We start from the raw sequence: 27,169 nt of genomic DNA, 5'->3' as shown, positions 1-27,169 counted from the left end.
CTTTCCAAAGATACTGTGGCATAGGTTAATTTGGTTTCTTCTGATGGAGAGATTTCCGTGGACCACATTGGTGGAAGATGTATTTTCTACAATACTTTAGTCGAAGTAGCAATACTTATGTATTTAAATCTTCTGTTACAAGATAAAGTCCTGGATATTACTTTGACATTCTACAGTAAAAATACATAATTAATAGCAACACAATATAATTAAAGAACCAAAAGGAAAGTACTCTGAGCAGAATGGCCCTCTACAGATTAATATCACTGTTCTAAGTATTGATGTCCTAATATACATCATTGATAATATTGGAGCTTTATTACTTTTGTACTGCTAGTTAACTTAATGTTAATGTTCCTCCACTAGTATACATGATGGAAAGATGATCTTTATCCCTAAAAAGCAGACACGATCAATTGATCAAAGAAAAAAACTTTTATTTTCCATTATTTGTACAAAGCTTATTTATACAAAAGAATAATATACAGGAGACTAAGAACAAAAAAGGAATAAAAAGACATTTTTACATGGAGCACCTTGAAAATCACAGGAACATTTGAGACAGTTTCAACTACATGGTAGTTGTGTTTTAATCTTTTTTTTTTCTGACATTCACTGCAGTTTTGTTTGTTACCCTTTTGGTAGCTTTATTTTGCTAGTGAACATAACTATTTGTGTAGCATGTCTGTCAATGTACCTGCCCTTTCAGGCTTTACTCATTCCACGTTGTATTTCTATAAACAAAACACTTGTCTATCAAAGCTTTACAGTTTTTCTTTTATTTCTTCCACTTCCATAAACACAGTTGGTTATACCTGGTTTCCGCCGAACATGCTTTGCCTTTACTTCCGTTTGCACACAGTGACTCATGTGAAGCCCTAAGGCAGCGTTCTCCTAAATGACAATAGAGTGGAGGTGTCTGAAGCACATGATGACATCCAGAGGGATCGGGGGGCTCAGGTGATTCCCGTCCAATCGCAGGTACCTGACACAAAAACAACAACAACAGGTGTTTAACATGCCACAGTGACAAACACATTTTAAAACTCATTATTTCCTGACATCATTATGTTGTTCCTAGATTTTTCCTTTCAAAGGGTGCCACTGGTAAAATGCTATTTTTGTGTAATGCCAAGTTGTGACGTACCTTAGTCTGGACCCCATGCTGTGATCACTGGGGTCGGCCTCCAGGCTGTATGGACAGATCTGTGTGCCATTGATGCCTGCGGAAAACACAATCATACATTTCTTTAAATGTTTCCTTTAGCAAGAACAAGACAAACTGCTCAATAAATACAAGGATTTCTCTTGTATTAGACACTATCTAATCATGACAATTTATTCAACACTTTTAAAAGTCCAAATGGCTTTAAAACAAGAAACAACATAATACAAACATACATAAAAAAAGCATAAATCATTTAAGTAATACAATAATGTCATGCATTATAGCACTATTAAAACAAATAAGGATGAATGCAGAGAAGAAAAAAAGGAGAAATGACCTAAAATGATGCATCGCCTCACATTAAGATTTAGTTCGGAAAAGTCGAAACCTGTTAGTGACGCTGCAGCCTGAGGCAAAGATTTGTGGCAATGTGAGCAAAAACCTGTTGAACTTTACTCTGAACAAGGAAATACTCTTTAGAAGCTGCCGAAAAAGTACTTTTCTTGGTGAAATAGGAATTTGAACTTTAACCAGTATGTGCCGAAATGTTTAAAGTGGCAATATTAGAGACTCTTTTTATAAATTAGATCTCGGTTTTGGTGTTCATCTTACCTCAAACATTAGGATCAACCATCATCATGTTCTAACAGACTTCATACTGATTAAACTACAGGAAAGGTTACAGATGAATCAAATTCATTAGGATTAGACAAATACAAGGTAAAAGATACATTATATTTATTGGGCCACTGGGAGGCAGAACAACTCAAATACGTTGACAGAACCACATTATGATCTCATTTCATTTCATTTCAAACCTTTATTTAATCAGATTGGTCCCATTGAGATCATAGATCTCTTTTTCAAGGGAGACCTGCAGCATATAGGTTCCACATCAAACATAAAACAATAAAGGACATCATACATTATATTTACAGGATACATTTACAGTTACAGTATAGACATTTACAAGTGCCCATAGTATCAACGAGCATTTCATTTAGCCTAGCTTTAAAAACATGCAGAGGAATGAGACTGCTCAGTTTCACTTATTGCTGAAGATTGTTCCAAGCAAGTGGAGCTGCGCACATAAAAGCTGTCTTACCTAAGACAGTCCTTGCTCTTGGCACATCTAACAATAGTACATCATGCGATCTCAGACAATAGCTGCTTGCAACTCTCTGTGTTATCAGAGAGCAGATATAATACGGGAGTTTACCCAACAAAGCTTTATAAATAAACGTGTACCAATGACTGAGCCTCTTTACAGTAAGTGATGGCAAACCTGCCTTGGCATACAGTGTACAGTGATGTGTAAGTGCTTTACAATTTGTGACAAACCTCAGTGCGCTGTGATAGGCGGCATCTAACTTGTTCAGGCAATAGGCAGGTGCATTCATATAGACCAGTTCACCATAGTCCAGCACAGGTAAAAAGGTCACAGTGACTATAGCCTTTTCCTGGCCTCAAGCGAGAAACAGGACTTGTTTCTGAAAAAGAAACCTAGTCTGACCTTCAGCTTTTTAAGCAGGTTATTGACATGAAGTTTAAAAGTAAGACAATCATCAAGCCAGATACCAAGGTATTTATAACAGGTAACCACTTCTAGTACTTGTCCTTGCATAGTAACAATATCTAAAACAGGCTCTGGTGTCTTTTTAGCTTTTGAAAATAGCATTACCTTGGTTTTATCAACATTTAAAAGAAGCTTAAGCTCAGAGAGCTGAGTCTGAATAATGTTAAAAACCGCCTGTAATTTAACACCAGCCTCCTTAATGGAGGGACCTGCACAGTACATCACGGTATCGTCACTAAAGAGGACCTAAAACAGAACCTTGAGGAACACCATTAGCAATGTTTAACCACTCAGAAGACAGCCCATCAAAGTGAACACATTGGGACCTTTTAGAGAGGTAGTTCACAAGTAGCCTCTGCTTCAAGATGCGATGATCGACGGTATCAAACGCTTTGGACAGGTCAATAAATAGAGCTGCACAACTCTGCTTATTATCTAAAATATTCGTAATGTCATTCACCACTTTCATTGTGGCAGTGATGGTGCTATGTTGCTTTCTGAAGCCTGACTGATGTTTAGACAGGATACCATTTTGACACAAAAACTCCTTTACTTGTTCACTCACTAGGCGTTCAAGCACCTTCGCCAGAACGTATCATTTTGAGATTGGCCTATAGTTATTTAAAATAGTTGCCTCCCCTCCTTTTAGCAAAGGCAAGACATAAGCTGACTTCCATATTTTTGGAATTGCATTTGTGCTGAGGGAGAGGTTAAAAAGAGAAGTGAGAGGAGGAGCAATAAAATCTGCAGCTATCTTTAAAAAGCAAGGTTCTACGTTGTCCGGGCCAGCCGGTTTCTTAGGATCTGGCTTGATTAAGGCTTCATGAACAACATTAACAGTAAAAGGAGTAAAACTGAAAAGGTTTTCCAGACCACATTGTTCAGAGTCACGGATTGGGGTGTTCACAGAAGCAGAGTTAGAAACAGAATCAAATAGAGAACCACAGGACACAAAATGCTTATTAAAGCAATTTAACATAGTAGCCCTGTCCGATATAGTGCCAGATGCTGTGGTAAGGCACGGAGGTAGCTCATTACGGATCTCACCGGTGGATATCGATTTTATGGCTTTCCAACATTTCCTAGGATTATTTAGGTTTTCTGTGGTAACTGACAAATAGTAGGCCTACTTCGACTTAGCACTTTTGACATGTGAAGTGAAGCTATTCCTTAGCTGCCTAAAACGCAGCCATTCTACCTAATAAAGTTTTAAGAATGCTAGGTAGGCAAAACCACATTTCTACATGTATCAGTGCAATTTAATGGAAATCGATTTGAAAAGCCAAAATCAAAGCTGCTTTAATTTATTATTGGCCACTTGGGGGCAGCAGAGCATTTTGTAAACACAATATTCACACATCACCCCCTGGATGTTCTTGAAATCGTTGCCTTTTCACCAGTTTAATTTTTTTTCTTCATTTGTATGCTTCATTTAGTTGACAACAACTCAATGTTAAGGTTGACGTGAAGTCATTACGTTTATTTTTATCTTTAATAATTTGTTTTATTTTTATTTTAGTCTTGGTTTCTGTCTGTCTGTCTTTTTTTTAAAGTCATCAGATCATATTGAACTTAAGTCAATACGTTCTTTTCTCATCACAGTTAGTGTTCAAAGTCATTGTGCCTTCTTTTCATCGTCTTGTCTTAGTCATGGAATAAAAGAGATTATATGTAATAACACTAACTATTGCTGCCATTTACTCTCCTGCTATTTACACATCACAGGGACACATAACAATTGCATTAGAATTGTGTTTCTGGTGACATGAAAAATGTGTCATATTATTTCAGGACCGTTTTTTTCCCACCAAATTCGGAGAAAAAACCTGGGTCTTGATAATTGCTCTTCTGTTCTCACCAGCAAGACTTTTTCAGCATTTTAGTGACCTGCATTGGGTACCATTTATCCTATTTGACTAAAAACAGCTGATGCCACTTGAAATGATGATGATATGTTAGGGTGAAAGCTTTAAACCAAAACAATGAGTATTAAAACAAGCGTTTTTCACTGCATGTCGGTAGCCCTTTGATCCATTGTTATAAAAATATTGATCAGTGCAGCTATTAAAGGTCTCGTAAAGATGAGTGTTGTTGCCATGTATTATCTAAAAATCAGTATAACAAAAACACATTTCTGCTACCTCTTACAAATCTTCAAGATGGCGCAGATTGCTGCTCTGATAACTTACTCTCGATGCTGTTGTGGTCGAGGTGCAGATGCTCCAGGTGCCCGTTGAAGAGAGGAACAGAAGCGAGCTGGTTGTGGGACAGTTGCAGGTCCAGCAGGGAGGTTATGTTGAACACAGTCTTGGGAAGTCCCTTATCACTCAGCTGGTTGTAGTTCAGCCTCACAAATGCCAGGTGCGTGAATCCATCAAAGTAGTCCCTGAACAACAATGAGAAGAACCAATGTAAACCATCCAACCAGTGTTTATTAATGCTGCATTATGTGTATGCAGGTGTGTTCATGTGACATCATGTGCACTGTATACTTGCTTTGGTACGTCATCTATGCGGTTCTTGTCCAGGAAAAGCTGTATGAGGCTACTAGGTACGCCAGCTGGCATCTTTTTCAGGATGTTGTGGGCCAGATTAAGCTGCACGAGGCTCTTCAGGTCCTTAAATGTGTTCTTTCCTATGCCACTGTCACTCAGCTGGAAGAGAAGAACTCATTCATGTTTGCTTCAGAAATGCAATCACATTGTTGACCCTGCTCAAACCTTAACAGTAGAGTGCAGTAACATGGTATTAAAGGTACTATTAAAGTATGTTTTACCTGGTTGTGGTACAGGTCAAGCAGAGTCAGGTTTCCCATGTGGCTGAAAGAGCCTGCAGGGATCTTAGTAATGCGATTCCTACCGAGGCGGAGTTGTTCGAGGCTTGCAGGGAGACCAGCAGGGACCTCTTTCAGGTTGTTACGCTGTACATAGAGGTAGAGCAGTGCTGGGACCTTCTCAAACACCTTGAATAGAAATAGAAACAGATCACATTTTAATCTGGTTTCTTATTGTTTTGAAATCATGAAATTGTTAAATCAAGGAAACGTTCTGACATTTTTGTCTATTCGATGAATGCGGTTATTCGCCAGGTTGATCCAGCGGATCTCCGTGGCGTTGATGAACGGCTCTGCTGTCACTTCTGAGATGTAGTTGTTCTGCAGGTACAGATATTGGGTTCGAGGTGGGATGACAGGGATGTTGCGGATGTTGTGGTTCTCACAGTTGAGAGCATTTGGATAGCTCGGGGAGCATGAGCACTCTCGGGGGCAGTCGACGTACATAGAGGGGAGGCCCAGGATCACAGGGGGGAAGTCTGTAGGCTCCTTGGGCTCTGGCATCGCCGGCTCTGCAGGCTTGGGGACAGAAGGCCTCCTGGGGATGCCGGTGCGCCTGGTGGGTTTCTTTGTAGGTTTCACGGTTAACACTGCCCCGAGAAGGAGGAACAGAGCCAATGCGGAGAAGAGTCCCGTGCCGGCCTTCATCGTCCTGTGAAAGACGAAACAGTGGTTGTTGATTTGTTGACTCAACTTTATGTACTGTGACATGGGTTGAGAGGGATGGAAAACAGCTACCCCACAACACAAAGAAGCCGTCATTTTGGTTTTGTTGGTTTGCCAATACGGCCAGCTCATCCCACCCACACAGAACGTTTTACATCAAGTTCATCGCTCCTTTTTGTATTACTTGCTCTGTGTGCGAGCTCTATGGAAGTGCTGCCTCTGAAGGGTACACAGCTTGCTTCCTTGATTAGCAGAGATTTTGAGGCTCACTGTCTGCAGGTCTCTGATTACACTGAAAAACGTATTCAGGAAAGTCTGTGTATTCGTCTTTTGAGAGATCCTATTTTAAAATATTTCTGCCGCAAGTTGAAAGAAACACATTCCAAAGTCCAACAGATTTGTGTCCAGCCTGAGTTGAGATATTTTTCAGCGGTGAGCCGGCCAAGTATCTAGAGAAAAAACAGGTTACATAAAGCAGTTTCCTTTGGATCCTAGCCATGACACTGAGTGTAAGCCAGTTGAGCCTGTTGTACTGTAAATCAATATGATCAGCAGTCTGCTGACTGAATTACTGCACCTTTTTCAAACTCTTAAATAACAGGAAATGACGTTATTTCTGACTTCTGTGTCTTTGTTTACAAGAGAGTATTCTTGTTGCTTTCATACAATCTTCTACAATCTAGTTTCCTGAATAAGAAAAGTACGTGAATCATTGGTTATTTTCATAATGTCAAAGTCGAAAGTCACATACATTCATATGTAGTTCCAGTTTAAATACATGTGTGAATGAGGATTTTTGGCTTGCAAACACAAGTGAAACAGAGTCAATAAGAAAGTACTGTAGGCAGTGATTTGTTTAATTTGATTAAATCCAAGAGGAGGGGTAAACACCGAACAGGAAATTAGTGCTTATGAGGGAGAGGAATGGAAAGGTTTTGGGATAAAGGCTCTATTGTCAGCACTTTTTCTAGAGGGGAAAACTGCAGGTCTGGTAGGTCAAGGCTCTTTGACCCAAGAGAGGTCCAAAGGAAACTAAATCCCAATGAGACTCTGATGGAGACAACATTTATCTTTTAAACCATTTTAAAAACAAAAGTGTTACAAGAGGTTTAGAACTGACATGCATTTTAATGGTATCTTTTTAGATTCAAGTTTTCAGTATTCTTAAAAAAGGGTAAATCTATTTGTTTGGATTTTGTATTTTCATCCAAGACACAAATAAGACACAAAGTGTATAGGTGTTTCGTGACTTGGTTAAATGATCATACTTGTGTGTGTACTATGTATCTTCAGGCCGAGATACTGACACTCTTATATGTTTGGAAATAAATTCATCCTTGAAAGTGGGCGATATGCTCTTAATCCTCTAGTTTTATATTTTTGGGAATGCATATACACATTTGTTTCTTTACACTGTGCATTGTTCTCGATCAGTATAAGCCTGCTGTAAATAATCAGCACACAGCTGTCTAAATACATTTGTTCTCCCAACAAATACACCATAAGTTTCCAATGCCTTTGCTCCAATTCGGTAAACTGCCGGCCAATTAGATAAACATCTCATATGAATCACAGGGCAGGAAGGAGGCTCAGAGCCATAATCCCTCTCAGCCAACCAGAGCCTCGTTCAAAACCAGAACCAGCTCTCCTTCCCCTGCTGTCGTCGTGATCAGTAGTCTGGTACAATAAAGACTTGAAGTCAGAGATGACTCACTCATTAATTTGACAATCTCTATAAGCAAATCTGATCAGTGTGATAAGTACACAGTGATAAAGAGCTCATCATACATTTACAATTACAGATAACCTCAATTAATGAATCCCTAGCAACAAATAGCCATTGAATATTTACTTTAAAACCTTCAACATTTCTGTCACATGTTTGGGATCCTCCTCTGTGTCCTTGAGCTTCTATATAACGGCTGTGCAGCAGATGAAGTTAATCCAGATGTCATGGAAATGCAGGAACACGGTCAGGAACACATATTTACATTTGTACAAACAGCTGTCACAGACTTGTAGAATTACACTGTTGATAAATTACCCATCGCTATCTGCTGATGATAGTGTGTCACGATCAAAAGCTCCAGAACAGCTGCTAATTGGAACGATTGGTGGGAATGTTTTCTCTGTTTCCGGGGTCAACAATGCATTTCAAACCTTGTGTACAATTCAGTATCTCATCATAAATGACTTCCAATCAACATTAACACTAACCGTCACTCAGAGTCAGAATTATCTTATAATTGAAGAGTTCTTGATTTGACCGTTAACATCTCAGACCAATATATTAATACTATTGTTAGTAACAGAACAGTATTACATTTTAATTTCTGCAAGTTTTTCTTTACATTTAGCCCCATAAACAAGTGCCCTAGTGCTCCATACACATGAGAAGACCATGTGTATCAGGAGATTAAAAAAACAGCAACATTTCCAATTCATTTTTTTCTTCTGTTGGCAGAACAGTCACTGTCCGTCCTGATCTGAAAATGCTCATCATTGTTTAGTCAGACCAATAGAATAACAAGAGCCACGTCAGCTGAATACAGAGATGTGACTTAGATATTAGAAAAGCTAAAAACTAAAATATAAACTCTCCAAATAACATAGATTGATCTTCTGACACTGTTTGTTCTTCTCTATGTATCTTAAACTTCCGTCCCCTCCTGTTGTGGCAGCAGCAGATGCAGAGCATTTGTATCACCATTTTGCCAAAATAATAATCTCCTGTGGGTGGGGCTGTCCTGCAGTGGCTGTGCAAAGGTTTGATCTACATTAAAGGTATGACAGTGGGTGTGTGGTGAATGAGTTAGAAGGAACACTCATCTGTTAATTTACTTAATTTAAAGTCATTTTAGAGCTCAGAAAGCCAATCTTCAGACTTCTGTTTGTTCTCCTGCCTGACTGGTTGCTATCATTCCTGTTTCTTTGTGTTGAATATCAGCCAAATCCTCCAAGATTATCCTTTGTTTCCCTTTTACATTCCTCACCTTCTCAGAGAGATTTATGAAAGTTCAACCATCTAACAACGCAGTGATTCGAAACAGACATGGATTCAGAAAAATATTTTACATGCCTGAGAATATTTTTCCATCCCACATTTCCAAAATATTTCACTTTTATTTTGGCCAACCCAGGAGGAAAATAACAAGATGGTTTGAATTACAACTTTGCTGCACAGTAGTTTAAGAAAGATCTTGCGGATCCATCTTGTGATCTGCAAAAATCAAGGTTTCTCTCCACCAGCAAAAATAAGCAAGAGTGCAATTTCATAATCGTAGTCTTCCCTCTTTTATAACTCGTAACTTTGCAGCAGCAGCTGTCCTCACACTGATTGAAAAAGTTGAAATCAAGGTGAGTGCACCAGAGAGGAGAGAACCAGAAATAGAGTCGAAGTGTGCGGCGGCTCCCTGCAGGACAGAGTACCACTTTGTATGGCAAAGCGTTTCTATAGAAACACACCAGCATGCTGTGCCAGGATTTCCTCCTAGGTCCAGAAACACACACACACACACACACCCCCAAACACAAACACAAACACTGATCTCTCTCTCTCTCTCTCTCTCTCGGTTTCACTCCAAACTCACTTCTGCCTGTATACTAATTTTATAATTATGTCTGATCTAAAGCAGCCCCAGTTGGAAACAATAAATACAAATCCTCACCTGCCTCTGGTACCTGCCCTCTTTGTCAAGTCACAAGTTTTGTCTCTTTTCTTCTCTGCTTCTCTCTCCCTCTTTCTCTGTTTCTCTCTGTGCGTAACCCTCCCCTCCCTCTCTCCCTCCCCCCCCCCTCTCTCTCTCTCTCTTTTTGGGTGGACAAGTCAGCCTGTTGGTTTTTGTTTCCTGGCTTTTTTCCCTCTGAAGGTCACAGTGGCTCTTTCTCCCCCTCTGCTCCACTCAGAGCCAGTGGGGTTTAATCTTAATTCCTTCAGGAAGACTGCGGGCTCTCTCATGTTTCTGAGCTGTGTCACAGAGTGTGATTATTTTTGTTTTGTTGCAGACTGAGCATGTTTGTCTCAAATAGACACGGGTGCATGTGCATGTTTGCCTTTTTGTTTGTACGAGTCTCGATATGAGAAGTCTTTGAGAAGTGCTGTGAACACTGCACCCCTGTTAGGGAAAGCCCCACAGAGCCCACATCTCTCCTCTGTCTCCCACCCACCCTGCTATTGTTGAGAGGACTGCACTCAGACCGATCCATGTGGTTTTTATTAGCAGCATCTCTTCGTTCTCATCTCTTTTTTATCAGTTGAATATGCAGGATTTTTTTTTCTCCTTCCAGCATCAGTTAACTCAAACAGTCTGATTACTGGGGTCCATCCAGAGTCTCGTTAATGTGTGTGTGTGTGTGTGTGTGTGTGTGTGCGTGTGTGTGTGTGTGTGTGTGTGTGTGTGTGTGTGTGTGTGTGTGTGTGTGTGTGTGTGTGTGTGTGTGTGTGTGTGTGTGTGTGTGTGTTTATGTGCAACTGGGGGATAGGGGGTGGCCATGTGTTTGCTTTCCTGCATTCCTATTGAGTGAGCTGCAGCAGAGAGTTAATGAGGCAAACATATGTGAGGAAAAGTTTAAAACACACATGTAAACGTGTGTGCCTCACACTCTTCCTTACACTTTTCCTCACTTTCTTTTTTTCTTTTTAGCGATACTCTCAACTACACTTATGTCTTCACTTCACTCGGTCACCAGGTGAGGCGTATTGAGCTCAGCTGGGCCAAACATCTGGTCTAGACTGGTCCCAAAGAGGAAAGGAAAGTACAGCTTTGTTACAAAAAGATCACTTTCTGAGTGGTTGCTTCTCTGCTACCATTTAAAAGACCGTGCAAAAATCCTATTTAATGACTCAGCGCCTCTGATCAACAGTGACCTCATTCCTCTGTAGACTTTTTGGGGGTTTGAATGTAGGGAGGGGTGACATCATTGGAAATAGTTGCTTTTTAATGTCTTAGGATTTGGTTTAATTTTACTGGATCAACATCAGAAAAGGATTTAAAACAGTGATGTACTGCATTTAAAAAACTATTTATTTTTAACCACAGAGGTGATTTTCTCAATGTCACCCACACATTAATGATATCCGGCTACTGCATATGCGTCTGGCAGTGTTACTGGCCCGGTCTGTGGCAGCAGTGCTTTCTCTACCAACGATATTGACACAAAAAAAACACTTCCACTAATAAATGACAGTTTTATTAGGAAATGATGATGGAATTGTACTACATTATCCAGCCTTACAGTGTAGGACACATTATGAGGAGAAGTAACAACCAAATAAAGTGCAGTTTAATGTTTGTCTCCTAGCTAAAAAAACCTATTCAAGTGACACAAGTTTCTTTAAAATTAGAGTTAATCCTGGGATTGTAAAAGCCTATATTCTTCAGCTCTTGCACCTCAGAGCGAGATCAAATTTACTACCAGGCATACAGTAGGTCTTGGAGTTTAAAGTGCCTGTGACACGATTTTGGCCCATCATCCAAACCCATCAATTTGAGTAAATATTGTCCCCTTGAAAACTGTTACTGAACTGATTTTGGATATTTGTACTTTGATAACCATTAATCTGCCCTTCAATGTTGACAATTTCCTGGATCTTGTCGGAGATTCTTCAACTCCCGCCAAATTATGGGTGACGTCAATGCGGGCACAGCGCTCCAGCTGCACCGTTCAGGATCCCAGCATCTGCATGTAAACGCACGATGGCGCACACAGCAGCAAACTCAGACAGCGATGACAGTTTAATTTTGAACGTGTCTGAGAGCTCATATGAGCCTGAAGGATCGGTTTATTTTGTATCTGTTAGAAGTTTAGGAATTAGGTGCGTCAATATGGGCGATCATACGGTCATGTAGCCAGTGGTGGACTGGGACTAAAAATCAGCCCGGGACTCTCGACCGGCCCACTTCGGTACAACTAGTAAATTGTCAACGGGGGGAGTGGGGGATGTGCTAGTGACTTATCCGACCGGCCCACTTCGGTACCGGCCCATCGGGATTCGTCCCGATGGCCAGTCCGCCACTGCACCCAGCCCAGCCCACGTAAACTGTCAACGGGGGGAGCCTCGCTGCGGGGAAACGGTGGACCTAGTGTCCCGATCGGAGTGGGAATAATAATAATAATAATAATAATAATAATAATAATAATCCGTGCATTTTATCCATTAATTTCCCCAACATTGTTGGGGAAAAAAACACACGTTTAATCCATGTTGGTGTACTACTACAACCAGTGGTGTAGTGGGGATGTTTTTACTGGGTGGACGGGGTGGTGGGTGGACGGGAGACACTATGGACGCGCTCGTGAACTGTCAACGGGGGGGGGGGGGCTTGGGGACCTCTGTGTCGCCTGTCAGCGCAATTTACATGATGCCGTTTAGACAATATAATAATAAAGGGCGGTGCCGGCTGTCAGCGAACCGATCCGGCCTTTCTGCGCGACTATCAATCAAATGCGGGACATAATCTCAATGTGTGGGACGCGGGACAAATAATAAAAATGCTGTGTGTGCAGTCCCGCACAGTGCGGGACACCTGGTCACCCTACACACACAGTTCTGCCCCTCACACATCCATCCATCCATCTTCTCCCGCTTATCCGTGGTCGGGTCGCGGAGGTAACAGTTCCAGCAGAGAGCCCCAAACTTTCTGTTCCCTGGCCACATCAACCAGCTCTGACTGGGGGATCCCAAGGCGCTCCCAGGCCAGCGAAGAGATATAATCCCTCCATCTGGTTCTAGGTCTACCCCTCGGTCTCTTCCCAGCTGGACGTGCCTGGAACACCTCCCTAGGGAGGCGCCCAGGTGGCATCCTAACTAGGTGCCCGAACCACCTCAACTGGCTCCTTTCGACGCGAAGGAGGAGCGGTTCAACTCCGAGTCCCTCCCGGATGACCGAACTTCTCACCTTATCCCTAAGGGAGACACCAGCCACCCTGCGGAGAAAACCCATCTCGGCCGCTTGTACCCGCAATGATTTTAGATGTATTAGACTATTAAAAAAAGAAATCATGCTTCAAATAAGTGGGGGTACGGCGTACCCCCGCGTCCAACGCCCACTACACCACGTCTGCAACTACAAACAGCTAAGGTTTGTTTTCTCATCAGGAAATGCAGACCGGCTCAAACAAAAGATTTTTAAATCATCATCCTCACGATCATTTAATGTATCATATGTTCGCCGAATTGACATGAAAGCACTAATAAATGTAGTTTCATCCACTTGAGTTTACAAAAATAATCGATTTGTTTTTATATCAAATCCGACGGGAGGAAATTCAGCAGCTCTCACTACCGATTTTTAATCCTAATTTAATCATCATCTTCACCACGATCATTTATGTTTATGTTCGCCGAATTGACATGAAAGCACTGACAAATATGAATATACTGTAGTCAACTTCATTAAAACGTTATTAACGTGCCTAAACTCAGTAATTCACCATTTCTACGCATGACAACACACTTTGTCCGTGTTTGGCTCTCTCGCTGCACAGTGAAGCGTTCCCGCATTGACGTCACTTCCGGCTTCCCCCAAAACCTCAAAATGAGTCGAAGGAATTTTCCCGCGATGTTCGAAATTAGTGATATTTATCAGAACGGTATCGCTTTTTCTTTTTTAAACTGACGGTTCGAGATTACTAGTAGCCCACTATTTCATTGCACAACAGTTGTTGGGTTCGTGTCACAGGCACTTTAAGGGCTCATGTTTACCCTAAGAAGCAGAGCTATGTGTAAATTGATTAACTGAATTTGTTTTTGTGTATGTAAATGGTCTGCAAAGGCTAACATCCCAAAGCTCCCTCCAGAGGGTATTTCTCTCCTATACACTCCACCCCTTGCCTGAAATGCCTCCATTGGACTCCTTTGTTAACTTTGTTAACATAGTGACATCACTATGTAACAATTTCGCTTCGATCTAACACCTTGTACGTGATAGGCCAAGGGGCGGAAGGGTGAAAAGAGATGCTGCAGCACAATTTTTGAACATTAAAGCATGGAAACATGTCTCAGCAGAAGCACAACATACAAATATGAACCTGAAAATAGGACCCTTTAATTCAATTTATAATCCCAGACCTATATTTTCAGTTTCAAAACAAGCCATCACAACACCGTTGTTTATTTAAATGTTTTTAGAAACCGAGAAGAGAGAAAGAGAGCAGTATGACATACAAAGGTCCCAAGACAAGAATTAAAAACCCAGAGCGTTGAAAAAATATGGCATGCAATGTAACCAGTGGCTGTAATCCCTCGTTTCCTGTCGGAGGTTTTGGAAACATGTAATATGGTGCAGTTTGTTCCCATTAACTCATGACACGTCCCTGAGTTACCCATTCTGTCCAACGCATTTATGTATTGTTTAAATGAGTAGTACAGCTTATGTAGCTAACATTTGCAAATGAAAAGCTTTGGCTTTGCATGTGAAAAGAGTCACAGGCATTCTAGAGGCTGTACAGAAATCGTTGGATGTTACTGCTTTGTTTTTCAAGGCTAAATTCAACCTGTTGATTCAAGAACAGAGATTTTAAGGAAGAGGTCCTGCTTGGTTTGCAGGAAATCTTTAAACAGTGAACCTCATTTATATTACGTACTGCAGCAGCAGATGTTTTCCGAAATGATTGAGAGAGCTCGGCAGGCTCAGGCTCCGGACCAAAATTACTTGGTGTTTATAATAATCTGAGAACAGTCCCAGAACGGCCTGTTCCGTCTTCTACAGAGCAATTGGATGATTGAACTGTTGGTTTAAAGGAGACGCGAAGGAACTTCAGCCAGAAATGATCTCAGGGGATTATTAATGTATTCCTGACAACTTTTCTAACAGTATATGTAGCACTTCTGCAACAACATGAGACAGCGTCCTATGCACAACCTCACTTCTGTGGGCCTCACACACTTTCTCCTCTAAAAGGAAAAGCTCAAATCTAGAGCTTTGGGCTCTCATCTTAGCAATTGTTAGCAATCTTTTATATACTGTACAGTATATTGTTTGCCATCGTTAAGTTTCATGTAACTAAAATGTTTTTGTGTCATGAATAATTTGTATCATCTCATAAAAGATATCATGATAATTGCATACATCATGAATAAAAGTTTGTAATTGACTTAATGTGCGTTTATTAGACAGAAGGATTTCAAAGCATTCAAACAATCTTGGCACATTGATGGCGTTCCTTCACTCTTTCATCTAGCGCAGAAGTGCTGAGAGTTTATTATCTTCTCCCTGAACCTGCCTAACTGTGCATACCACCGGTCATCGGAGGAGACAGGTAGCTGGAAGGCCCTTTCTTTGTGTGTCATTATAACATTGGCAAAACGAAATTCTGTCTTTCTGTGTGCTATAAAACTCTCACTTTATATCTATTCAAACCATGTCTCTGAAAATGCTCCAAAACACACTGAACACCACCAGTGACTGCGGATCCCAAAGGCAGCTGATAAACTGAGCAGTATGACATCATGCTTGAAATCCAAAAAACGGAGAAGTACTTTGTTAAGTAAGCATATTGTTAAACGTGACACCCGAAGAAAACCACCTGGGTAGTGGACATTTCCTAATCAAAGCAAGAAACCCAAACATTATCCAGTTGAGAGAGGCTACTCTCACACGCTGTTTGCAAACTCCAGCTCTTTACAATCATCTGTGTGTTCGGGATAACACTGGGAGAAATCACTCCGTTCCAGACTTATCATTATTTTCCAAGATAGATTTAACACATAGATTTAAAGATAATTTCAAATGTTTAAGATATGTTATTCTCTTTTCTATCCTATAATGTGGCTGATGGGCTGATGTGAAACAGTTGATTGGACCCACCCTATATTGACATTGTTTGTGAGATCATCCGATTGAAGCCAGCTGGTGAAACATGGTTTTTCTAAACTTCCCAAAATATATGCCTTTTAATTTAAAAAAACAACCAACACTGGACTTGAACTTGTTTCCATATGGTCAAGGCACACTGTTTGACAAACCTGTCATCCCTCTTCCACTTCACATTCACTGATCTGGGGAGGGGTTTGGCTTCATAAAACATTATGATAAAAAGTAATTGTGGCCATATATATGTCAAACTAGTCTAGTAGATTATTTGCGCAGCGGTAAACGTAATAATGCCCAATGAGAATTTTGAATCTCAACAAAAGGCGCTGGTGTCTGAAAACTATATTTACAGGAAATAAACGTATCAGGGCTGCTGTGTTTCCAACGCATATCATTCTTTTGCCAGAATGAAGGTTATATGGAACATAAGTCCATAGGTCATTGTTTTTCACTGCATATTACATAAAAAGGGAACACTGAAGACGTTTACCCAGATGGAGTCTCTTAGATGAAAATAGAAGCGTAGGTTTACCATGCCCATATGCTTCATGGTATGATGGATAGTAGTGGTGAGGTACAGCTGTGTGTGCGTGCGTGCGTGTGTGTGTGTGTGTGTGTGTGTGTGTGTGTGTCCATATTGTTTTGGGTCTGCTGCATGTGTATCAGCTGCTAGTGTATCACATATGAGGCTCTGTGTTGGTACTCGGTTAATGTATGATAGACACTCCACAAGCATACAAACTCTCCTCTCACATGCAACACACATTGTTCAAACACACAACATTCAGTGTGGACCCGAAACTCAGCATCTCTCACCTATATAAAACTGACGAAACCACCAACACTTCAAACCCTACCACTCATTGTTTGGACAGCAAGCTACTAAAAGTGTTATCTGGGTTAAGAAAAAAGACACTACTCTGAGTTAAGTCGCATGATCAGCTGAGAAAATCTCCCAGTTGTTCACAGCGCAGGGACTGTGGGGAAACCCCCGGGGAATAGTGTTGCAAACTTTTCAGCAAATGACAAATGTTGCAGGAATGATAAAAAACAAACCAAATCCTCTGTATCTCTTTAATGCTAGGTCCCAACATGTTGTAAAAACAAACAAAACACTGGAAGACAGAGTAAAGGCTAGATTTGGCATTTGTACCAAAAACATGTTTATTGTTAATTTCCATGGCTAAAGCTAATAGTCTCAAGAACATAAGATTTAGTGAAGATTATGTGTTTCCTGCTGTTTTTCTGAGGCTTATAACTGCGAGTCTGTGGTTCTCCTTATTTAGTGAACTGTCTTCAACAATGAATGCTGTCATGAGTCAAAGAACGCGAGCCTTCTGTCTTTTGCAACAAAGCATTTTTACCACATTGTATAGAGGTAGAGGAAATACTAGACAGCAGAATCAGCATCTGTGTGTGTGTGTGTGTGTGTGTGTGTGTGTGTGTGTGTGTGTGTGTGTGTGTGTGTGTGTGTGTGTGTGTGTGTGTGTGTGTGTGTGTGTGTGTGTGTGTGTGTGTGTGTGTGTGTGTGTGTGTGTGTGTGTGTGTGTGTGTGTGTGTGTGTGTGTGTTTAATGAGAGAGCTGGAGGACTTGCTTGTAAACAGGCCTCTAAATGAAACTAACAGCTTCCTCAATCATCTAGCCAAAACCACATGTACCAAGTCTGGCATTGGGGATGATTTCTCCACCAAACAACAAACAGCTGGGAGGTCCCATAGCTGTACGTTATTCCCCCAGTTAGTCAATAAGCCTGTGTAAAGGTTGATGTTATGGGTAATTTGTTGAACACATTTAAAGATGTTGATTTTATAAAACATTCAGGGCATTGAGGCATCATGTATTTGAATTCTCAAAACTAAAAAACAGCACACTATTTCAATAACTAGGCGACAAAACCAGGCAGTATTTATATTTTGCTAGCATTTCAATATCTGGCATCTGGTATGTGGCAACATATTAGCTCTTCTGGCCAACATTCGCCGTCTTTAGCACAAAATGGTAGATTTTTGATAACATTAGTGGGCCGATGTAAAAAAAGTGAAACATAAAAACTATCTCTGGAAACAAATCTAAACAGACCATTCACAGGCCTTCAATCATTTATATTTGTGTCCACTTAGGGCAGACCGACAAGCAGTGAATACAACATTGTTGTATTATCCCACACATTTCATGAAACAATCTGAAAACTGTTAACTATTTACAGATTTAGCAGACACGGGAAAACATTCATTAGCAGTCCTGTTTCGGTCTGCCTGATGAGAAAACTCGATATTCAACTTCTTTGAGCTCTGTTTTCATCTCCACCAACTCATGAAGCAAAGAGGGGAACTGCAGCGTCAGTTCATATCTGTCTGTGGGTTCATCACAACAACATATTATCTCCTCAATTGTGAATATAACAAAAGTATTGGTTAGTTGAGTTTTATTTACAAAGTAAACATACATGTCAGCAATTTCTCCCCTAACCAAGGCCCTCATTGGGTTTTTTTCTGGGAAAAAAACAAGTTGAGAAGCAATTTTAGAATTATGACCAAAGCTAAAAACAGATCATACACAGCTGTGGATACAATTACAGTGAGAGAGAGTTTGTGCTGATTGGACCAGTTCATATCTTACCTGTGTGTTGTGCTACTGAAGAGTCAGAGGGATGGGAAATGTGATTGGTCCTGAGCTTCTCTATGTTGCTTCATTGCAGATTGTTTTGACTTATGGTTTCCAAAGCAGACTTTAGTTCAGAGGAGAGGAATGGCAGTAGCTTTAATGATTTCACCAGTCAGGGTTTTGTTCAGTTGTTTTAATGCATTGGCAAGTCCCTTGACTATGATGCTTTTTTAGGAATATCTTCAAAAAATAACATAAATGATTGTCTCTTTTACTGTCCAAGTTTTATGAAATAGTAATCATATCATCCTGGAGTTTGAAACCACATTATAATGATTCCACCACAAAAAACTAATTAGAGATGAGAATTTGTTGGGAGACACTAATGGAGGTTAACTGATACAGCATGCGTACTGCCACATATTTCAAATGTTTTGTGGTTTGGTTTCAAATAGAGGTTTTGTTGATGCTGATTATTCTTTGGTAAATATCGGATCTTCTGGCTCTATGGATATGAAAAGTAGGAAAGCATTCTATCTCTGGTTTAAGTTTGCAAGTACAACTGATTTCAGGCAGTGTGTATTCACACCAAATCAGCTTTTTGGGCGATTAACACATGGTTGTATGGTGGTGTGGGAATGGTAGTTAAATGTTAGTTAACTGCAATAAACGGCATGAAAATGTTTCTATTTTTGAGATAGAAGTTGTACCCCTGGGTGCTCTCTTTGAGAAAACAGCCCCCCGACCAAAGAGCATGGCATATGCAATACAGGAACAACTTTACTAACTAGTCATTTTTATACTTGGGTAGCGTGATCAGTCATGTTCTGCAGGCCTTTGACACCCTGTAAAAATATGACATATTTCGATTTGGGGCTTACTTCAGTATCGGCGAAGAAATTCAGAGCTGTGGAGAAAATGTTTTCTTGCTTACAGCTTTACAGCTTTATCAGGAAACCGTATTACTTCTGTCTCCCCCCCCTTCGCTGCTCTCTCTCTCTCCCCTCCAGTACTGTGTTGTTTGTGTGTGCGTGGTGGCTGTCACTCCTGGCTCCCGGCTCAACCTCCACTCACCTGCTGCAATCAGCTGTGCACCCTCCCCGACTACACACCTGCTTTCCATCAAGCCATTTACAACGACATATCAACGGAGGCTCCACAACCTTTCTCCGCCAGATCGTCAAGTATCAGCCGTATCTCGCGTCTCTCCTCCGGTACACAGCACCGTAGTGTGGAGTTGCATTAGGTAACGCGAGATACGGCTGATACTTGCGCATTAGTTTCTGTTATGGATCAGTATCAACAGTCCTGCCAGTAACGTTACTATATTATCAATGCTACGTTAGTTATAGCCTGATATATGATAGCTAACTTCACAATGTTGTGATGTGACGTTAGCTAACATTCTGTAGCTAACGCCGGTCACTCACCAAGATAGTTGCCCAGTTCTCCACTGGTTCTCCTCACACCACATCTCAATTTCTCTCCGATGGCCCTTATTTCTTCTAATCCTTGGCTGCTCCTGGTCTCTTGGACGCCTAGCAGGCTCATAATTATAAGGTTGTGGTCCGTCATATGCATTCGAATATTCATGTTCAACTTCTTCTGTGTCGAAACTAGCATTGGGATCCATGTTTATTAATACGTTACACCGGCCGCTCTCCCCCTTGTGTCCCCCGTGTTACGTCACACGCGGGAGGTCAAGTGCCGAGGCTTTTTTATGCGGAAGTGAACATTCCTTACAAAAACGACGCCAGATGTCACTGTAGTGTATATTTCTGTATATTTTTGGGAAAATCTAGTGTATTCATCATTTTCCTACATATTTATTCACAGGTTTCTTTAACCTGGAAGTTGCTCTTTAAGTTTGCTGCAAAATGCTACGTTTTCGAGACTGTCCTGCAACGGGGGATAGCTATAGCCAAGCAAGCAGTTTACTAATTTAAATTCCAGCTTCATAGTTGAAGATATCAAAGTCACTCTCCTTACACTTTTCAAATGAGCATATTCTCAAAATGTCAAACCATTGTGGTGTTATGAAGTTTATGGGCTTACTATTACTTGTATTGCCTCTCAGCAGCAACACGGAACAAGTGATCTTTTCATCATGACTACATGTACCCAACAGACTGCCGGCTGGTCGTCATTGGAACAAGCTTACAGAGACTTTTATGGTTAATACTCATCCCTCAAAAGAACCATGGTATTAACTCTGTGGGTCCAGACATAGCAGAAGTCTTAGACCATCAAACACACTTACAGGCTTTACAAGACATGGTGTCACCTGGAAAATATGGGAGTTATTGTACACTGCGCACACACTGCGCGCGCGCGCGCACACACACACACACACACACACACACACACACACACACACACACACACACACACCAACAATAAGTATTTTCCTAGTTATTAGTAAGTTGAGTTCCTGCACTGCAAGTATTGTCCTTTTGTGTGTCTTTATAGTCAGTTTTAGAACGTTTCAAATGATTTCACTCTCGTAAGCTGATACACATTTGTATTATGTTTGATTATTTTATCTAAGACTAAGATTAGTATGTTAAACAAAGTTTTCAGGCCACTAGTAATGAATTCAAAATTAGTGCATAAAATCACACATTACTCTTTTTCAATGGCACACAAGATACAAATATTTGTTGACACATAGCTTCAGGCATACATTGTACAAGTTAACCCAAAAGTGATGGCAACCATCTAAACTGAATAAAAACCATAATAGTTTAAATTGAATAAATACAATGTGAATCATTGCATCAATGTGAAGTTAATTATTGCTGCAGCAAACACACGAAAATGTACATTATGTTTGTTGTGCAAACCAATTTTACATTTTTGGATAGTGGAAATAAGCTTTCAAATCAAAGTTGAATTCAACCCTTTCATGCATGAATTATGAAAGCCTCACTCAGGATTTTTTTACCAAGTGTTTTTATTGCTCTTGGGGCATGAACAACACGATTTTAACTTTAGTTTATTTTTATCTATTTTTTTCAAATTTAGGAAAAAAATGTTTTATCTGTCCACTCAGGTGGACAGTATGCATTAAAGTCTAAACTGAAAACTTGTAAATTTGGAAAAAATGATAAATAAAGATGTGCAAACTTAAAATTACATTATAATAACTTAAATATATATATTTAAGGCCCCAAAAGATATTGCAAATGAAGTATTTTCAAGAAGAACAGTAACAGTATGAAGTTTAGTTGAAATATAGCCAGTGATGCATGATGTCCGCTTTAGTGGACAGGCGAATAGTCATGATTTCCTGCAAACATAAAATCAGTACCTTGACAATTTATGAATTATATGATTCCTTAGTTGTTACTTGATTTCACCAAATGTTTTATACCTGTAGGGATCGCTTTACATGAAAGGATTGGCAGGACATCGGCAGGTGACTTGGTCCATCTGGCTTTCTGTCGTTCATCTTGGTTTTAGAGACATTTATCATGCACTTGCCCTGACTTTCCACTGAGTGGCAGTGTATGGGATGAGGCAATAGGGTCCTATGTGGCTGATGGTGCAACTATGCCATAAAAACCCCTGCATATACAAGAAAACACCTTTTGAAAAGCTGTCCACTGTATATTTGCAAAAATAGGTTTTGAAAGATTTTTGAAAGTATGGGTGTGGCTGTTTAACACTCTCTAGCTAACTGAGTCAGATTGTCTTGTGGGCCAGCTACTGCATATTGACATTCATACATGTTTCCCCTTCTCCTCACACAGTAACACAGCTCAGTTTAATCACGGCATATTATTCCGCACAGTAAGAAACGAGAGAGTTTGTCACAGTTCCTATTTGGTAATAACACACAGATGTTCGAGCCTGCAGTGCTGAAACAAAACTATAATATGTAATGGGAGAGAGAGAGAAACCCATGGGAATGTTCTTGTGGCATTGGTAATGTTTTGATCATGACATTTGGCAGTATCATAAAATAACACTGGTTTATACAAGTCCAGGCTTTGGCATCGTTGGAAAGTTTTCCCTTCAGTGCCTGGGTGTGTATACATCTTGAAGACACAATTTTTCTCTGGTTTAGCTGTAAGCCTTAGTTGATCAAAAAGATGAGTCACATTTCTTTATAGATGAATTCGGCCAATTTCATACAGTAACTCATTCGGTTGCATGTTGAGAAGGTGGATCAAATGTAAATACTTTCAAGCACTCGCAGGCAGAAAACCCAGTCGGATGGCAGCTGATGGTGGGACATTTTGTTTCCATCCAATCGTAGGACCTTTATCCTGGAGTAGGAAAGAGGTCCCACCTCTCTGCAGAAACTGGTCACGTTGAACTCTGTTGTGAACAGAAAAAAAGACAGGAATTTTCCAACATATACAGAACATATGGTATTATTAGAGACTCATTATTCACCAAAGTGAGAGCTAAATGCTTGTCAAAGCTCTGCACATAGTAAATTAGTCAAGCAAGCTATGATTTGACATCATATAGATGTGTTCATATAAATATACAGATAAAGCACTTCCTGTGAAGATTGCCTTATCATATAAGGTTTATCAGTCTGCTTTTCGTAGAGTCTTCATTTCCTGAGAGTCTAGCAGGTGCCACAGTGAAAACGGAGGATGAGGAAACCACAGCGCCTTCTTCTGCTTTCTCGCTTCATTTCAGTTGTAGGGCCTCCCTCGGGGCTCAGGCTGTAAGCTTTGGCAGAAAAGAAACTCGGTAGCTGTCTCGCTGCTAGCTAGACGGTGAGGTGAGTTTTTGTGAAAGTGTTTCACCATCTGAATGTCCCATTATTACACGGGCCTGGCTGTCTGAAGCTTGACAGGTCCAGAACACTTTCACTTCACGCACGCCAGGTCATTGCTTCAGGATAGTCTTGTAGGCCAATGTGGCTAAAAGACTGCCGCAATGTTATTAGAGTCCTATGGCCAAAAAAAAGCCATTGATGGGGAGCAGACAGAGAGAGAGAGAGAGAGAGAGAGAGAGATAGAGATAGAGAGAGAGAGGTGGGGGAGGACAGAGGATACGATGAAGAGGGGAACAGCATGTGCTTCTGGCTCGTCTGGCACTCTTCCCTCTGAATCCATCGCAGATGTTTTCATACCACTCTGCTCTCTTCTTCGCTAACCTACTTTCCCCCCATATAACCACCCAATATTCCCTCCACCCTCTTCTTGCTTTTTCTCTTACAATATCTCATAGTTCCCTCCCTTTTTTTATTCTCTCCCTTCTTCCATCTCCGACTCTCCTCAGCCCAACACCAGCCCCTCTTGTTCGAATGCTGTGATGAGGCCCGGCTGTCTTGAGGTGCTGCGACTGTGCGGGTCATGTTTTCCACATTTTTCCTTCTCCCTCACAGCATGGTTTGGGTGTTTCACCTCAACAGGTGGTCAGCCACATAACTCAGTTATACTTTACTTCACTGTCCCAAGATGTGAGTGCTTTTTCGAATTGTAAAAGGTAGGAATGTGTTTACACCTGTGGGAAATTAGAGTTTCACAGACGTGAAGTCAGTGACTCTTTTACAATAACAGTTTGAAAGGTGATTGCATTTGTATGTGCGCACCTCACCTTGTATTTCATTGGCCTCCAGGTAGAGGTACCTCAGCGTGGTCGGGACTGTGGGAACTGTTTTTAGTTTGTTGTAAGAGAGGTCCAGTTCCACCAAGCTGGAGAAATTGAAGACCTTCTGGTCGATGACGCCGCTACGCAGACTACAGTTACTCAGACGAAGGTACTTAAGGTGGAAAAATCCCAAAAAACTGTCTTCATTCAGCACAGAGAGCGTGTTATTGGATAGATAGAGCTGCTCGACAGAAGGAGATAGATGTCTGGGGACAGCAGAGAATAAATTACTACTGAGGTCCAGCAGGTTCAGACTGACCAGACCTGTATGAAGAGGGGAAAAACATATAAGCACACAAAGATTACTAATGACTCATTTGAATGAAAGAGAGAAGAAATGTAAGCAAATTAGAATTACCAATATTATTAAGTGTTACATTTCATGGTTTGATTCCATTTAATGTTTGTCTACCGTGTTCCTTGCCAAACCTCTCTTCTTTTCTGCATGCATAAAGGAAGGAAGCTACCTTACCTTTAAAGTCTCCCTCTGTGATGGTTCGCAGTTTGTTTCCCTGCAGCAGCAGCAGTGTCAGGTTCTGCAGGTTCTTTAAAGCTCCGGGACTGATGCTGCTGATTTGGTTGTGGGCCAGTCGCAGCTGCTTGAGTCCAGCTGGTAGAGCGCTGGGCACTGATCTCAGGTGGTTGTGGTTGGCAAAAAGGTAACACAGCTTGGTCTGGTTCTGCAGCCCGATCTGGCCCAGCGTGTCGCTCTGCAGCTGGTTTTGATCCAGGATGAGCCAGCGTAGATCAGTAACGTTGGCCAGAAAAGAGGAGGACAGGGACGAGATGTTGTTACCCTGAAAAGAACAAAAAAGACTTTGATGTAACGCAGTTAAAATAAAATGTTTACAGTAAAGTGCAGTGTTGGTCAGCCGCTGTGGGAAGTGTACAATGTGAACAGGAAATGAAAAACCCCGGAGGGTTAGTGGTAGTAGGGACAATACAAGCCCAGTGTTTGTTTTACCTGTAGAAACAAGTATTGAGTCCTGTCCGGCAGGCTGTCAGGGGTGTCTGCCAGGCCTCTGTGTTCGCAGTAGAGCGCAGTGGGCCACTGGAGGGGGCAGTCACACTGCTGAGGGCAGGACTGGGGGTTGTTAGCTCTCAGCCAGGCTGAGTCCAGCCGTCCCTGCAGGCTTATCACACTTGGCTCCCCTAGCAGGCGATTAATCCAGAGAGGAACACCTCCGTAGTCCATGTGAACTTCAATAGTGGCTGAGGCAATGTTAAAAACACACAGTAGCACCAACATGGCAGAGCACAGGAGAGCCATGGAAACGTCAGATATAAAAACCTGCAAATAAACATACACAGAACGTTTCTTTAAAACAAAAACACAGTGGGCTCCATGTCAAGGAAAGTCTAACAACCCTGGGGTTTTGGAGCTTGACCAATACTTCCTCTGCAGCATCAGTTTTGACCTTTCATTTTTACACATGGTGGTCGAGTCGCTTTTTTAGTTTTTTCCGGTTGCTTGCTGAGTGAAATGACCCGGAAGTATTTAAGTGCCAGCCATGATAAGAGCTGTTGAATGCTCCCCTCTAATCTCCTTTAATATGCAGGACCCTTTGCTAAAATAGGAGAACATACTGTCCTTTGGACTGTCAATACCATTCTTATTAATTTTCATTTACACCCCATTTCATTTTACATCTAAATTGGAACAGAGATATCACAGAGGATACATCCAAATAACCAAATGTCTTTTTGACTCACAATGTCCTTTAATCTGTCTTTTGCAAGTGCCCCAACTCGGTTTGAAGTACTACATTGGTTAGTTGTGCCTTTATGAAATTATGCAAACTGTAAGCTTTTGTAGTTAAGATGAACAAATATTTCAGTGTGAGCCCATAAAACTTATTTTCACAGAAGCCCCTCTTCACCATGTTGTATAGACTTAGAACGAAATGAAAAAGAATTGCATTGTACTGTTCGATGTGAAGCACAAATGGAGATGACTGCTTTTGCACGCAGAATTCAAACTGCTGCATATGAGAAGGAAGAAGAATAGAATTGGTTCCACTGCATGCATAGCTGTAGATGATTACGGTAATAGCCACAAAGTTGACAGCCACAGAAGCAAACACTCACACACACAGACTCTCAGTTACTGTATGACATAGCAGCTAGTGAAACCTGTTTGCATCATCAAAACGTTTGACTTTATCAGCATGTTTGCAATGTTCCACTTTACCTTTCTTACCTTCAGCAGTCTTTACAGTACATACTAAAACGGTTTCCCAGAGATAAACACGGTTATGCAATCATACCTCATCAAGCCAGCGTTAAGTAAACAGACACACAAGGTGGATTAGATCATTTCTAGTCCTGCCTGCCTTACAGTAGAGAGGAAATGGAGTGACCAATAACAGACTAACACTTACCTGTTTGACCAGGAGCCACTGAACGGAGACAAGTTGTCTTGAATTCCCAATGAAGCCCACGAGAGCTGCAGGAAAATATGTGTGTGTGTTAATGCGTCGGCTTGTGTGTGTGTGAAGTTACTTGCAGTGTTTACCCACTGTCTGATACATTCCTCTTCTTCAAACGCTGCCCATAACCCTAACCCTCCTCCATGATATCCCCCTCTCTTCTACCAGTCCTTTGTAATAGCTAAACCTGCAACATTTGGTGGCAATGTGTTTGCTTGTACCCTGAAAATAAATTACATACAAAGAAGAAGGAAAAGAAGAAAAAATATGACCTGATAATTGCAAGTTGGATTGTATTTTGATCAGCATTCAAGTATATCTCCCTAAGTGTGTGTGTGTGTGTGTGTGTGTGTGTGTGTGTGTGTGTGTGTGTGTGTGTGTGTGTGTGTGTGTGTGTGTGTGTGTGTGTGTGTGTGTGTGTGTGTGTGTGTGTGTGTGTGAGAGAGAGATTGGGTCTACAG

The 27,169-nt window shown here is 41.0% G+C and overlaps 2 protein-coding genes across 3 annotated transcripts; both read right to left on the bottom strand.

Annotated features, from left to right (window-relative positions):
• Positions 1 to 420: 420 nt before the first annotated feature.
• prelp (proline/arginine-rich end leucine-rich repeat protein) lies at positions 421 to 10,014 on the bottom strand. Of its 2 annotated transcripts, none has more exons than XM_079682581.1 (7): positions 9,912 to 10,014; positions 5,797 to 6,229; positions 5,521 to 5,706; positions 5,241 to 5,398; positions 4,934 to 5,130; positions 1,148 to 1,223; positions 421 to 985 (listed from the first exon to the last, which is right to left on the bottom strand). In XM_079682581.1, exons 2-7 carry the CDS (start codon positions 6,223 to 6,225, stop codon positions 895 to 897), a joined length of 1,137 nt encoding a protein of 378 aa, XP_079538707.1. In that variant the 5' UTR covers positions 6,226 to 6,229; positions 9,912 to 10,014; the 3' UTR covers positions 421 to 894. The 2 variants fall into 2 exon arrangements, with proteins under 2 accessions (XP_079538707.1, XP_079538708.1); XM_079682582.1 differs by having other exon boundaries at positions 9,916 to 10,009.
• Positions 10,015 to 21,106: 11,092 nt separating this feature from the next.
• On the bottom strand, positions 21,107 to 27,169 carry LOC307041473 (lumican). Its single transcript, XM_079684904.1, has 5 exons — positions 26,661 to 27,169; positions 25,244 to 25,570; positions 24,752 to 25,076; positions 24,226 to 24,543; positions 21,107 to 22,986 (listed from the first exon to the last, which is right to left on the bottom strand). Exons 2-5 carry the CDS (start codon positions 25,547 to 25,549, stop codon positions 22,835 to 22,837), a joined length of 1,101 nt encoding a protein of 366 aa, XP_079541030.1. The 5' UTR covers positions 25,550 to 25,570; positions 26,661 to 27,169; the 3' UTR covers positions 21,107 to 22,834.

This window comes from Notothenia rossii (assembly GCF_949606895.1).
Source record: "Notothenia rossii genome assembly, chromosome: 5".
Lineage (NCBI taxonomy): Eukaryota > Metazoa > Chordata > Actinopteri > Perciformes > Nototheniidae > Notothenia > Notothenia rossii.
The sequence above is the reverse complement of the archived record's forward strand: the minus strand, read 5'-3'. Positions and strand labels throughout refer to the sequence as shown.

What these genes read in the sequence shown, in the direction of transcription:
- prelp (XM_079682581.1), bottom strand. Translation starts at nt 6,225, where the DNA reads ATGAAGGCCGGCACGGGACTCTTCTCCGCATTGGCTCTGTTCCTCCTT. An exon ending in TTCATCGAATAGACAAAAAT is followed by an intron (nt 5,707 to 5,796) that starts GTCAGAACGTTT and finishes TTTCTATTCAAG; the next exon opens with GTGTTTGAGAAGGTCCCAGC. An exon ending in TTGACCTGTACCACAACCAG is followed by an intron (nt 5,399 to 5,520) that starts GTAAAACATACT and finishes CTTCTCTTCCAG; the next exon opens with CTGAGTGACAGTGGCATAGG.
- LOC307041473 (XM_079684904.1), bottom strand. Translation starts at nt 25,549, where the DNA reads ATGGCTCTCCTGTGCTCTGCCATGTTGGTGCTACTGTGTGTTTTTAAC. An exon ending in CACAGAGGGAGACTTTAAAG is followed by an intron (nt 24,544 to 24,751) that starts GTAAGGTAGCTT and finishes CTCTTCATACAG; the next exon opens with GTCTGGTCAGTCTGAACCTG. An exon ending in GGAGGCCAATGAAATACAAG is followed by an intron (nt 22,987 to 24,225) that starts GTGAGGTGCGCA and finishes TGTTCACAACAG; the next exon opens with AGTTCAACGTGACCAGTTTC.